The 14879-nt window shown below is 47.6% G+C and overlaps 1 protein-coding gene across 1 annotated transcript; it reads right to left on the reverse strand.

The window, feature by feature from the left end:
- Positions 1-11539: 11539 nt before the first annotated feature.
- On the reverse strand, positions 11540-13577 carry LOC146200909 (uncharacterized). Its single transcript, XM_084592473.1, has 2 exons — positions 11788-13577; positions 11540-11672 (listed from the first exon to the last, which is right to left on the reverse strand). Exons 1-2 carry the CDS (start codon positions 13575-13577, stop codon positions 11540-11542), a joined length of 1923 nt encoding a protein of 640 aa, XP_084448599.1.
- Positions 13578-14879: the final 1302 nt, after the last annotated feature.

Genomic DNA, 14879 nt, shown 5'->3' on the forward strand with positions numbered 1-14879 from the left:
ATTTATAATAAACACCAACAAGCCCAACTAGACGTTCCCCTAATCATACAGTGCATGTTTCAGCTAAAGGTATTACAGTCAGCCTGCAATGAGCAATTGAGCAAGTACAAGAAATTTACTTTGCATAGGCAGGAAAATGTTATGCTAGATCTGTGTACAATGATATCATAATTCCTTATCAGCTAGCAGCAGCTAATCATATGGCCATAGCATCGGCAACCTTCCACGTGCAAGATTATTTGCAGTTAGACATACCTGGGTGATTTTATGTCCAGGTACCAGGTGTGGTGCTTGGGCATCTGATTTCTTCAAACCAATTCATAGTAGTTGTTGGTATAGAGAATAGTAATCTGCCTGAATATCTGAGGCCAAATATTATTTTCATTGCTTAAGCACACATTAATATACAATACTTGATGTGATATGGGATCATAAAAAACGATACATCTAGCATGGCAGCGATTTTTCATTTTCACCCTATCACAAGTTCCTTGAAAAACCAGTTTAATCCTGAGCTAAAAAGTTGTTTCGCACACATTTTATATTTATATATCTATAAAATGTTGCTATTTTGTAAATATATTTCAAAATCAAAATTTCTTAACAGCCTCACAAATTATTATCTTTTTTTAAAATGGACAATATTTTGTACTCAAATTAAAAATAAGATTGTGTCTGGAGAAATGGTAGTGTTTGCAGAACAAAACAGCACATATGCAAAAAAGCACCAATATCGTTCAAATTTAATGTGCAATACACGAACTGATAGTTCACCTAAAATTACAAGTACAATAGTCCTATGTACATGGACTCGACAACACCGGGTTGAATCAGCGTTGAGTAAGCAAGGTCATCATTACTCAACCCGGTTGATGTCTACATGAACTCGTTTTCTAGGGAGTAAGTATCGTAGCAGAGCGTAGCATCGGATTCGAAGTTATTGTGCAAGTTCTTACTCATATTTGATCCCATTGCCTTTTACTATCGAGAGCTTCGATTATTTTTTATCGTTGATGAGCGCTAAAAAGCATTCAATTTGAGTGACGCTTGTAGCAGCTCCAGAGGCTTTTTCATATCCCAGAGTTCCCCATAACTAGACTCCCTGACTGGACAGCGTCTACATGCCTTTAGATAAGCGGGTCAAGCGAATTAACCTCCCCCCTGCAAGCGAGTTAACGCGACCCGCTCCGCCGCCTATTTTACTCGACCCGACTGTGTATACATGAACCCCACAACTGAATTTTTACTCGACAGACGTACTCGACCCAATTCTGCCGAGTTCATGTATACAGGGGTGGAACGCACGTGTAACAAGTAACAATGCTGCTAAGAAACCAATCTATTTTCTTCTGGCTCATCCAGTTTTCTAAAAAATATCTTTTCTGACAAAGGAGGATATTTGGAGTTAAGCAGCTAAGCAACACAAGATCCATATGCTTGCTCTAACGCATGACTCCTCAATGCACTTACAGTTGCAATTTGCTTGGTCATGTGGCAGTTCACAAAAAATTGCGGGATCATTTCTACTTCTATTAAGACATGCAAAAGCTTTTTTGATGTTGGCATAGCATTCATACACTGCAGGAGTTTGGCAGTTTTATACATCTTATTTCGTTTGGCAGTTGCAAGGGGATGTAGAAAAAGAAATATGAGTAGGGAATATAAGGGGTGACAACATCTCGAAATGAAACTAATGGACCAATGAAGTACACTCCGTATCTTAAATGGCGTCACTGGTAACATCAAACACAGAACATCGTCCTTGAGTATGACAAATTTGAAGCCCAGGAGATGAGTTGGTTGTGGGCAGATAGTTGGAAAAGGGCAGTCCCCCTGAGAGGTGGGCGGCAAGATCACTGCCACCTATTATGGGGAAAGCCCTGGCAAGTATGCAGGCAAAGGTGCACATATATAAGAACAATAAATGCACAAGCAATGCACCCCTGAATGAGCAGCAGTACTAATAATTTCCTTTTGTCTTGCAGCCCACCCCTCCTGCACTGTAAGCAAGTCTGCTCTGTTTTCCGAACTCAGAACCAACAGAATGTTCTCTAAAATTTACAAAATTTGAACGAGTATTTCATGATGATCTCCTTTCTGTAAATGTCTTGCTCTAGGGTTACAGAATTAATTCATTGCAGCTGCGAATAAAGCGAATTGGGAGCTAATGGCGACTCTCAATGGCTTGGGGAGAGAATTATTTATAATTGTCACTTTGAGCAAAGTAAATAGCCTGGTTTAGGTCAAAGTAATATTACCTCTACATGGCTGAAGCCAGTGTAGGCAACCAGAAATGTACAAGCAGTCAGTAACTGCATGTCTGTATGAACAACGACATAAAGTGCAGGCAGCTGTAATGAAGGGAGAGTGGAAGGCAAATAACCTGAGCAATACTGAATGGCTTTCTTCTCTGCAACCTCAATACATGCTTCCTGCGAATCTTTGTAATGCAAACATAATTAAGTAGGCTAAATATTCCATCACTTAAAGCACCTGCACTTCCATATTACGCAAATGAAAACTACTTCGTCATTTCAACAAGCTATGTCTGTTATTGTGCTATTACACCACAGGTTCACTCAATCATGCCTAAACTTGAAATAGTCACATACTGTTGAAATAAAGCAGCGAAATATAGCACCAGCTATTAAAGCACTGCCAGGGACATGAAGGAAATTATTTTTTGCATACTGGTGGGCAAGACTTCTGAACAAGTAAGTCTTCAGCTAACAAGCCAGAAAAAGTCATATAGCACGCAATCATATAGCAAAAAGCCAGCAGAGCATTTAAAACCTTTATATAATGCAAAACAAAGGCAATGTGTCATACCTACCGAGGCAATGTTTCCTTACACACAGCATGTTTCATGGCAAGGCTCCCACAGTTGTTGACAGGTTATGCAGCACCAAAATGTTGATGATGTTGTCTGCCTCACATTCAGGCAGCACCCCTTTGATGGCAGATGATTGCTTGTGCAAAAGCAGTGCGATGATACTAGTGGAGCAGCTGGACTGCGGGCGTTATAGAGCAAAGAGCCCTAAATGGCAAGGAAAGAAAGTCTCCAATAAATCGATGCCTCTAAAACATAATAACAGCATACCACGGCTCTTCTTTGTTTAGTTAATCTATAATTTCCATTGAAAACTGTCTCAAAAAATGGACTAATTGCAACTCTATATTACATATGCTATAACATAGCCGTGCCAGCGCGGTGGGGCGATCAGTTAGCATAACGACCGAAAATGCATACTGATGTTTCATGCAGTCTTGATGCTGGAGCCAAGTGTCATGGTGCGATGAACAAAATTAAAAGCAGGCACGTTCGCCAAACGTGTGCTACACAACCGACGCGACTAGAGGTGCGCACGAGCATAAATTTTGAGCCCGACCCTGGCCTCATGCTACAAACCCGAGCCCGGCCTGGGACTGAAATTGCCTGAGCCCACCCAGCGCTCACACTTAAGGCTCCGGCCCTGCTGGACATGCTATAACAGACCAGTTGCAAAACCTACAAGTCGGCTTCCCTGTGAGGCAGGAATTCGTGCACAGTGGCGACAGAACCTGATTCAGGAATAATAGTTAGGTGCAGTACATGCATCTACTACAGTCCACGTTGCTTCAGATGCCCCACGCACAGGCCATTGTCAGAAAGGTTTTGGGGCATTCTTAACGCTGCAATAAAGGGGGGAGCACTGTCATCCTAGGGGTGAAGAAAGAAAATTTAGAAACGGGACTCTAACCGGAGAGGGTAATAGTGGGGCGACAATGCGCGAAGAATGGGCAAGAGGTGCGGGAATTACCCTAACTGTCAGGCGATGTGCTAGCACTGTACCTAACTATTAGGGTCTATGCCGCCATTGTGCAGGAATGTTTGCCGCACAGGGAAGCTGACTTGTAGGTTTTGCAACTGATCTATTGCAGCTGAAGCAACGATACAGAAAGAAAAAAATAGGCGACAGTCCCTGGCGCCGCATCGCGCGACAACGGCAACGCCTGTCGCTGCCGCTGGTACACATCGCACAGAGCGAAGGCCCTCAGCGACAGAGACGCGTTTTCAGCCTTGCTTTGTTAGCGCCGCCTCTTCGTTTGGTAAATGAGTACAGTTACGCTATATCCAGTATCTTGCACTAAACAGCAACACTGATGAAATTTCTTGAAAAGCGTCGAGCCCCCCCCCCCCCCCCCCAAAAAAAAAAAAAAATACGGTCCCAGGGCAGCGGCGTGCTACTATACTGCGATGCAGACATTTTTGAAAGCAGTGACTTTTTTCTGCAACTTTCGAAAATTAGCAATATCTAGTCACACTAGCCTTTTTTTTTTGCATTACTACCCTACCAAGCTTTTACCAAACCGTCTCGATGCGCTCTCATATGCACGGATCAGACGAAATGAGCGTCTGCGGGATTTTCGCTCATACCGGTCTAGGGTATCAAACTTTGCATGCAAAAAAAAACAAAAAAAAAAAAAACAACGAAGGTGAGAACCCCAAAGCATTTTGCGATTGGCTGCCTCGCGAGCTGGTTCCAGCCACATGAGCGATTTTCTAAAAACCCAGCACCTGGGCGACAGCGCCGAGCGGCAATGCTTTAGCGGTCCTCAGCCCACCGCGCATCGTGCTGCCGCGCGACACATGCGGTTAGCGCTTTATCGCACCAGACACGAGAAAATATGCTTTTGCCCGGACTCCGCAGACTCCGCCCGTGGTAACCCGAGGGAACCCGAGCGGCCGAGCCACGCGACGGCTCTGCGCCGTGAATATCCGAAGTTGGCTTTTAGAGCTACGATGCCACGCAGTTGTTTACTTTAGGAAATTAGTACTCTGCAAAACAGTAACGGTTTAACTTGAAATAAGCTGCCAAATGATCGGGATCAAGTCGCGCACACTTGAGAACCACTTTTGAAAAGTTAATAACGTAATAAAGATGCTAAAAGAAGACAAATCTCTCTAGCACATGGCTTACGCAGCCTGCAGCAACAATGAAATGTAAGACGCTTGTAACTCAAAAATGGTCAGTTTAAGAGGCTAATATTCTGCTCCAATATACACAAAGGCTTTATGAAATCTGAATGAAAAAATTTGCAAACTTACATGGAATATTTCTTGAAGAACGGAGCGCCCTCTTGAAAACAAAATAAAACTGTCGCTGTCATGCCGGCTAAGCGATTGTCGCGTCATCCTTTGGGCTTTCTAGTAATCGCTTTTTGAGAGCTCGATTGCCTCGGTTTTGCACCCTCCGTTTAGCAAGCGTTTCTATTATTATGCTCATTAGAAGTTTTCTCTCTCTCTATCTCTCTCTGTAGCAGGACTTGAACCAGCCTTGAACGATGCGCTGCTGCTGCTGCTCATCTATGTAGGGCTCTGTGCCAGCAGCGAAGCGCGTCGTCGCTCTGGAGAGACGCCTAGCTGTTTTGTTTACAACACCCAAACCTGTTCAAGTTGTATTTTGTGAATGCCGTGTTCTACTACGAATAGTTTGCTCACTTTTAGCATACCAACGAGAAGGTTTTCATACAATAGTGCTCAATCGAGTGAAATATTTCAATCACCCTGAAATGAGGATTTGAAGCAAGTTTGTTGAAAATTATTGAGCGAAGCATCTCAGTACCACGACATGCCACCTCCTTATAAGCTATTTGCTTACAATGCTTACATTTTTTCTCATATATCCGCACCGTCAGCATCATTCTATTTGCTAGATTAGTCGTTTGTTGGCCCGATTCATTAGGCGCTTGTTTCTCACAGTTTAGTTTCTTGCGAATATTTTATTGGCCAAGAAAATGCGGTAAAAGCACATTTCTCTATGCAACCTGTTATGAGAGCCCGGAAATGTTTGAAAGAAGTCTCCAGTCTGTTAGCGTTCGTGTTTTTATTACTGCGCAATTCCTTCCCCTGGGCGGCGGCCTTCCGCCCCTTGGACCCTGAGTGGTGCGTCGACCCGTCCACCGCTTTGGCGCACCTGCGTGGATTTCGACGCGCGCATGCAACCTCGGACCTTGCTCGCATCGCATGCGGTGAGAGAGTGCGATCCGGGGAACGACAGGAGTGCGAAGTGCGCGAGGTCGGGATTGAGCGGTGCGTCAGCACGGAGAGCAGGCGCTGGAAAACTGTGCGAACGAGCGTGTGCGAAACAGATGTGTCATTGTAATCCAGTTGTTAATATACCCATTGTACTTTTTCGTATTTTATTTGTGTTTCCAATCCTTTCTTTCACATTTTTTTTTTTGTTCTAATGCTAACAAGTCAGTTTACATGTGGGTGTATTCTCTTCATGCACAATATTTGTACAAAAACTAAAGAAAACAAAACTACCTTCCCCGCGCACGCCTGTAACTGTTCCACAACACAGGTAGTTAGAGAATAAATAAGCTTTGATACCGAATTAAGCTTAATTGTAAAACGACTGCTTTATTTAGTTTTTGAACTCTACAGTTATTCCTTCTTGCCATATGTAGCGCAAGCATTGTATTGCAGTGAACGACGACGGAATCGCGAAATTGGGGGTGTGAAGAAAAGCGGAGAAACGTTGCAAACTTCTTTTTTTCGCACTTCTGCGAAAAAAGAATAAATAAACCAGAAATTCTAAAATTATGCTATCCATGCACTTGGCATGCCGTCGAATCAAATGTTGTTCTGCTGAGCTGCCGTTTTTGTATACTGGCTGCTACAAGAAGCTATTTTGTGTTCCTATGAAATTCAGTGTGACAAAGCCCCACGCGGATATATTTCGCGTTTAAAGTTCTTGTGAAATGTGGAAGCCGGCCCATCGCCGTGCCGCGGGCGACTCTAGCTGGTTTTGTGATTATTTTTGCCACTGCAGTGATTTGAATATTCGCGGCTTGTTTAGCAAATAGCTGGCGTACTCGTTTGCCGAATGAGTGTTTCAAGACAATCATAGAGCATTTACCAGTACTGTATGTATGCGATTTTCCATCAGTGATTAATGCGCCATGGTCATTGCAGTCGTACTTTTGATTACACACGTAGGCGATGGTCTACTCGTTTGCAAAGACTACAACGTAAGTTACGCGAGCGCTACTTATGTCAAATAGGTATATAAAGAAATAGCGCCTTAAAGTATAGCGGCTGACGCACGGCGTCGGAAATTCCCGCATGGGCGGCGGCCGTGTGCACCTTGAACCACACGTGGAGCGTCAGGGCCTGCGTCTTGGATTGCATCGCACAGCATGTAAACCGACAACCCCACCTGCGGAGCGCATCCACTCGGGCAAGTCGGCGCCACTGTTGCTGGAGCCGTGCTTTCGTGTTTGTGTTCCTTTGTTTGTACTGTTTTCAATTGACCTAGTAAGCAGCGAACAGAGCGTCCCTATTTCGGCGCGAGTGAGTGCGATCACTGGACTGGAACAGAAGTGCGCGGTGTGTCGTGAACAAGAGCGGACGCTCGAGAAAAAAATGTGCGAACGAGTGCGATGAAGAAAAGTGAAACTGTAACCCAGTTAATTTTTTTCAGCATAATCTTAATATTCATACTGAGATTGCATGTGCAGTGTTTTCTCTCCTTTTTTTTTTCTAATACTTCTTAAAGGGACAAAGGAGCAGGAAGCGTCGAAACGATTTGCCATATGTGGGAACATCAGTGCATGTGCGGACCGACGTTTAATTTACCGCTCAATAACCCGCTTTAATTTAGATCACGAATGTTAAATCGTTTAAGCGAAAGTATGTGCTGCGATACTTCGTATTCGCATAGCTTAAACGGCCTAGCGTATTTTTAAAGTGTATTTCGATGGAAGCGTGCTCGCCATAGTCGATCTCAGTCACGTACGAGCATTAATAGGCCGACGCTTATCTCTCATTAACTGCATCGCACAGCATGCGTGTCCAGCGGTAATCGTCTGTTTGAAGCCACTGTTGTTAAAACTAATACACTCGGAGGTAAATAAATTTGCTAAAACCTTTGGAATTCCCTTCACCCAGAGCAGCCATGGAAGAACCTAGACCATTGCCGAATTGAATACAAAAAAAGCAACCACTGCCTATGCACGATATATGACATGTCGTTTTGATTATTTATAATCTCCCGGTCGGTGTGGAGCTATTTATCGCCGCCGCCACCCTGAACGACCGGCAAACGGTGGTGAACATATTGATATTTGACGCCGTTGACCGATCGTCGGTCTCATCCAAATTCGTCACAGTATACATGTGGATTCATTACAGTGCCTTCTTAAGTAAAGGAAAATCTAGTGTAAAAGAACACGGTGTATTCCCAAGCAACATCAACAACAGCTAGGTGGGATTAAAGCAAACATTAAGTTGCGGCCAGCCCGCTAATTCCATCAGCATCTCTTTCCTACCAGGCCGCTCCTCCCAACCTTCCTTCGCCTTTGCCTGGGTCTGCATTCCATGTCCCTATTCCAAGGGTACGCCAACGCCCTACGAACCCTTGGCGTACCGCGGACAACCGGCCAATCTGCTATCTTGCGGGCTGCAGGGCCATGTCGCACGCCTTTGCTGCCAACGCCTTCCACCTTCTCGACCTGACCTCTGGAACTACTCCTTCGATACAGACCAGCCCTCGCCGAGAACTCCGCCCGGTTCCGACTTTGTATCTCGTGACAATCAAACGTATACCACTCGCCGATCATCGCCCCTCGTCGCCGTTCGCCATCCCCGCTTCTCCGACGTTCTACCGGCACTGTTGAGGGAAACTAACAGTCGCAGTTCCCGGGGCAAGACCTGCCCTTGGTTCGAACTCTTCAAGTCCTCGGTGTTCTCCCACTAACGTAATACAAGTGTTTGTCGACGGCGTCGCAGTACTCGCTCTTGTCGACACGGGCGCTGCCGTATCCGTCATCAGTGAAGCTCTTTGCCGTCGTCTTCGTAAGGTGACCACCGCGCTTTCCGAATTTTTGCTTCGCACCGCCTCATCACAGCGCATTCATCCCTCAGCGGCGTGCACGGCCCGTGTTCTCATCGAAGACGTCTTATACACCATCGAGTTTATTGTACTGTCTCGCTGCTCACACGACATCATCTTGGGCTACGATTTCCTTTCCACTCATCGTGCCGTTATTGACTGCGCCCGCGCGGAAGTTGCCTTTTTACCTCTTTTGACACCGTCTTGTGTGACATCCCTACCCGGTCTGCAAAACGCCTTGTCGCCAATGACACAGACATTTCTCCATTTTTTGCTGCACTCGTTCCACTCTCATGTGAAAGCGTTACTGCTTCGACTGTCTTCTTCACACCTTCCGACGCCGCTTTACGCCATCCCTGCCTCCTGCTTCCATTTGCTGTTCTCCAGTTCGAAGATGGCCTTAGTGCAATGTACGTTTCAAATCCATTTTCGTGCCCGTCCGTCCTGCTACATGGCGAGCTAGTCTCTCGGTCGTATTGAAGAACTTGATCCCGCGTTTGTGAATACTCTTCCTGCCACGCCTATTTCATTAGACGTTAATGTTCTCAGCTCTTGCGATATAGCGAGCGCATTGACACCACCCGATGTTCTTCAACAAGCTATTGACGCAGATCTTCCACCCGCACAACGCGATCAACTCACTGCTCTTCTACAGAACTTCACTTCTGGGGCCAGATCCCGCGACGGTTCCGTTCGGGAACTGGTTCCTTTCGCCGCTCCTAATTGGTTGCTGCGTCACGTCCGGCGTGACCCCAAAACTTCCGGAGGCGGCTCCACGTTTTTCGCCTACGTCACGGAGCGGCACGGGGCGGGGCCACCGCTCCGAAAGGAACCGTTTTGCCGGCCGGCGCAGGAACCGCGACGAGATGGTCTGCTTCGAGATGGAACCGCTCTGTGCTCGCTGTGGCGCCTCATGGCCGTAGTCGAGCGACGGCGCGCGCCGCGCAGCTGCTTGAGTACGGCCGTGGTATCCTTTTTTTTTGTGTGTGTGTGTTTTATTTTGGGGGGCATCGCTTTGCGGGTTCAGTAAATTGAGGCAGTAACAAAAAAAAAAAGAAGAAAAACGAGACAACGCCTTCTACATGTCTCAGGCAACACTGGCTAAGGCTGCGTGCCGATCGCGAAGCGAAGTGGGGACGAAGGGGTATGCCGGGCTGCCGTCAGAAGCAAAGGTGCTCTACGCGCTTCGATCGCTACTTTGCGATCGGGAGCTCTCGGCCAACAGCAGTGCGACCATTTGAATCCGGCAGTCGTAGAGACAAATAATTCGCGTCCGTAAGTGCGGGCTGAGTTTTCCCTCCTTCTACATCAGCGGAAGGGGAGCAGACGGTGGCTGACTGGGTCGAGTGCAGCCGGATACCATGTGTCATCGGCTGCGTCCTACATTGACAGCTATTCACGGAAAGGTTGCGCATACTCACGACGCTTGAGCGGCCGATAAGGCTACGGACGCTGCCCCGCTACATAGGCAGGCGCGGACGCGCCGGTGCGGTGCCGGTATCAAGCAGCTCGTTCGTACTCGCAACGGCGGCAGCAACTCCTCCGTCAGAGCTAGCGTGATTCGGACTGCATACTACGGGCGTTGTAGACATCGTTATTAGGATATTTTCCACTCTGTGCGAAAGGCAGAACTTACAAAAACTTCACAGCGAGCGAGAAAGCAGACGACGCCGCCGCGCGCGCTACACCATCTAGCGGCGAAGAAAGGTACTCATGAGCCAAGATAATTGCTTGGCAGTTGTTAACAGGATGCTTCTAAGAATATTTCAGTCTATTATTTACTAGTTTGCATTACTATGTAATTATTAGATTTATTTCGTGCTTAACACCACTTTGGTACAAGTATTTGGTACCAGAAAAAGCCACATGCTCGTGACGGACACGCCTACGATCTGGGGCCATCGCTGATTGGCCGCTGTCTTTTCCGTCTTCGCCGTGAGGTGGCGCCCGCTGTCTTGCTGACGTCAAATTGACGTCATCTTGAAAGAGAACGGTTCCCGAAAGGAACCTCCGCTGGATACGGCCCCTGCCTACGACCTTCTTCACGCTGCTGTGGGTAGCACGTCAGCCGTTACGCACACAATCGACACTTGTTGTGGGTTGACAGTCAATGACGACACGGTGAAACTTTCATGAGAACAAACGACAAAAACTGTATTGAGCTTTACATTATACGGAGAGGTTAAACAAGAGGAAAAAACACACGCACGACTTCTTTCTTTCAGTTCCCTAAGCAAAGTGTCCGACCGACTGACCCGCAGGGGAGCCCCTCTCCCTCGGCGCCGAAGGGGGCGCCGCACACACGCGTCTGCTTTGTGTCAGTTCATGCTTTCTGTCAGTTCACAAAACAGCGAGAACATGATCTGCAGGCGAGTCTCTTTCCCGGCGCCGGGGCGCGGTCCCCCGCATGTCTCGACCTTGAGCTCCCAGGCGCCAGATCACGCGGTACAGCAGCAGAGGGGTCGGTGGGGAAGCATCGTCTTACTCCTGCTCGGCTCCCGCGCCGCGCCACGCACAGGATGCGGCAACACGCCTCGCACACAACACAGGAGAGAGGAATGCACAACTGTAAATAACTTTACACGCTCAAACTTCCATCCCCGAAGAGAAGAAAACACAACAACCTCCCGGGCCACAGCTGTGGGATCCCTAGGGTAGTACTAAACACACAACTCGAGGGGGTAGAGAAGCTGAACCGGCCGTCGCAGTGTGGTTCCGTTGGGCAGCTTCACGACGCAGGCTCTAATGTGGCCATCTATTCGTAGGTAGGCGCAGGTCTCGTACGCTCGCTGGCTGGCATCGCAGAAGACATGCAACTGTATAACACTGTGGTTTAAGGACCGGAGCAACACATCGTGGCACTGTCAGTGAAGAAAGGTCCACTAGCTCTGACACCCAGCCTTCCCACTTCTTGGCAATGTCAGGAGGCAGTGGATCGTCCCAATCAATGTTCCGCTGCCATAATTCTTGAAAGAGTGTCTTGGCTTGTATTGTAAATGGCACTAGCATTCCAAGAGGATCAAATATTCTGGCGATTGTCTGCAGAATGCGTCTTTTGCAGCGGTGCTGACTGTCCAAAATGGTTGAAAGTGACTTTGTGGCCACGGTAATTGTGTCGCTTTCAATATTCCAGATAAGGCCAAGAATCGTCACAGTTTCGTTTGAGTCTTTCCGACTTTCCTGCGCTGCGAATAGGTCTTGCAAGCGCTTGGAGCTGGAAGACCACTTTCGCAAACTCATTCCGCAAGCCTGAAGAATATCATTGGCTTGAGAGAAAATCTCCTCCGCCTCGTCTTCCGTGTCAGCTCCAACCAACAGGTCATCGACGTAGAAAGATTCCGCCAGAAGCGCAGCTGTTTTTTGGCTAGAGGCTTCAGCAGCCTCGAAGTGGTGTTGCAGCGTGGTATTAAGCAAGAATGGGCTAGCTTTGGTGCCAAACGGCACACGTTTCATACACCACTCTTCGATTTCAGGGTCCGGTTCAGCATTTGAAGGCAGGCCTTTCAACCAAAGAAAACGTAAAGCGTCTCTGTCTTCCTCTCTGACACTGATTTGTAAAAATGCCTTCTCAATGTCTGCTGTCAAAGCGATCTGATACAGTCGAAAACGGATTAGTATTTTGACCAGATCTGTGAGAAGACAAGGCCCTTTCTCTAGATGTTCATTCAGGGAAGAAGCACCTTGCTCATGTGAGGATGCATCAAACACAATACGCATCTTTGTGGTTGTTGAGTCGCTGCGCATAACTGCGTGGTGAGGCATGTAGTAAACGTGCGAGGTGGGTTCTTCGTCAGTGGTCACCCGTTCGGCGTAGCCCATCTGTATGTAGCTTTGAATAGTAGCCTCGTACTCGGCTCCGAATTCCGGAATACGCTGAATTCTTTTTCCGAGGCTCTTGAATCGCTTCTGAGCTTGGGATCGGTTATCTGACAGTTGTCCGCTGTTCTCTGTCACAGGAAGGGCGACTTCGTAACGGCCGTTCTGCATAGTGATGTTTCTTTCAAGTTGGTGAATGGTCGCTTCTGTTTCCTCATCAGGTCCTCCTTTATGATCTATGATGCCGAGGCTTTCCAAGTCCCAGAAGCCTTTTACTATGTTTTCGGTAGTGTTAAGCGCCGTGCTTACCCTCAGAACACAGATGTTGGATGAAGTGTCAACTGAGGTATGCACTGATACTGGGCCTTGAAACATCCAACCGAAAACTGAGCCTAGGGCAACCACGTCAGCGTTTTGCTGACAACGTTGAATTTCCCCTGTCATGAACTTCCACAGGTGCTCAGAGCCAATAAGAAGACCGATACCTGGCACCGCTGGCATACCTGGCAACAAAAGTTTGTCAGCTATGGGACGTCCTGTCTGCTCTATAATCTTGACAAACTCATCCTCAACAGGCACTTGGACTATGTCGTTGCAGATGAAAGGAACTTCAATGGCTTCGATTAGATACTCCTTGTCATCGTACTGGCTGCGGAGACGAGCCTCTACAAGACGATATCTTTTAGTTGCAGAGGTGGCTGTCCCGAATGTGTTCAGCTGTAGAGAGGTTTGGCCGCTTTCTTTAAGACCCAGAAATTTTGATATGTCCTCACGAATAAAACTGCGGTGACTGCCGCCATCCACAATGCCTCGAATGTAGCCGCATCGACTTTCGCCAACAGCCCAAAGCCGGCAAGTTTGTAGCAGAATTTCACTAGTCATGGAATTGCGGCTGCTTGCATGCAAGCTGCTGACATCCAAATTTGGAGTGACTTCCCTTTTGTTCGGCTTCCAGTTAGGGTCGCATACCGATACGGCATGCCTGGCGCTGCATTTTCCGCATTTCAATCGGCGGCGACAATCTTTCGAACGATGTCCTCGTAAGGTACACCGGAAGCAGCGATTTTCTTTCTTCAGTTTCTCTAATCGCTCCTCACGGCCTATGTCACTGTTGCAATCAGCAGTGCTGTGTGTCAGAGCTCCGCAGAACAGACACTGCTCTTTTACTTGGGAAGTTGCGTGCAGTACCGCAGATGTAGGAGGTAAGGACAATTGCTTCCTTTCACTTCCCTATCTCATTGGCTTGTCTCTACTGAGGCCAGTTCCAGTCTTTTCTCGACTTTCCACTTCGACAGTAAAGTAGGTAAGAAGTTGTTCAAACTCACCGTCTGTAAGACCCGTGGCAGATGTGGGTTCCTCGCTGCTCGGGGCGTTGTTTTCGGAACGAGATGAGCTCGGATGGTTGGCCAGTTGTTTATAATATCCCACGATGACGACGGCAGGTAAAGCTTTCAAAATAATGTCGATCATCATCGTAGAATAAGTGTTCGAGCTCACGTTCAGTCCCCTCAGTACGCGCACATGGCATTGAACGTGATCGAGTAGCTTTCGTAGGCCTCTCACGTCGTCCGATGAAGTAACCGATGGTAGCGCTCGAAGCTGGGCCAGGTGCTCCCTGTTGATATTTCGGGTGTCGCCGAAGCGCTTGGAGAGGATAGCCACAGCGTCTTCATAACACTCTCCCGTCGCCTGTAAACCGGCTATCGATGAGGTAGCAGATCCGCTTAGTAGGCTTCGCAGATACTGAAACTTCTCGCCCTTTGTGAGCTCCGCATTGTCATGGACGGCTTTTTTAATTTGTTCCCAGAATCTGCGCCACTGTTGAAGCTCTCCGTTGAATGCTGTAAGTTGAAGAGTGGGCAGCTTTACTGCACTACGATGTGGACCTTCACGGCCTATATGTTGGCTCCCCCGCTGTGATTCTGCTGACTGCGCTGTCAGGAGGTGCGGCGATCTGAGCAGCTCAGCCTCTCTTGCCTTGAGTTGACCAAGCATACCCGTGGCTGCATCTTCATATCGCATGACGGCTTCGAATTCGGAAGCGAAGTCTTCATCAGCTATTCCGTCTTCCAACTCTGTGTTCAATTTCAGAAGCGCATCGTTGTTGGCTGTAAGCCTTTCAATGAGTGAGCACAACACTCCGATATCTGTCGATGGCAGGGTTGCCTTTGCCTCATTTATGAG

This window comes from Amblyomma maculatum, chromosome 2, assembly GCF_055883805.1.
Source record: "Amblyomma maculatum isolate TAMU_Amacu chromosome 2, ASM5588380v1, whole genome shotgun sequence".
In the NCBI taxonomy this organism is placed as follows: Eukaryota; Metazoa; Arthropoda; class Arachnida; order Ixodida; family Ixodidae; genus Amblyomma; species Amblyomma maculatum.

What these genes read in the sequence shown, in the direction of transcription:
- LOC146200909 (XM_084592473.1), bottom strand. Translation starts at nt 13,577, where the DNA reads ATGACTAGTGAAATTCTGCTACAAACTTGCCGGCTTTGGGCTGTTGGC. An exon ending in CCTCCTGACATTGCCAAGAA is followed by an intron (nt 11,673 to 11,787) that starts GTGGGAAGGCTG and finishes CTGCGATGCCAG; the next exon opens with CCAGCGAGCGTACGAGACCT.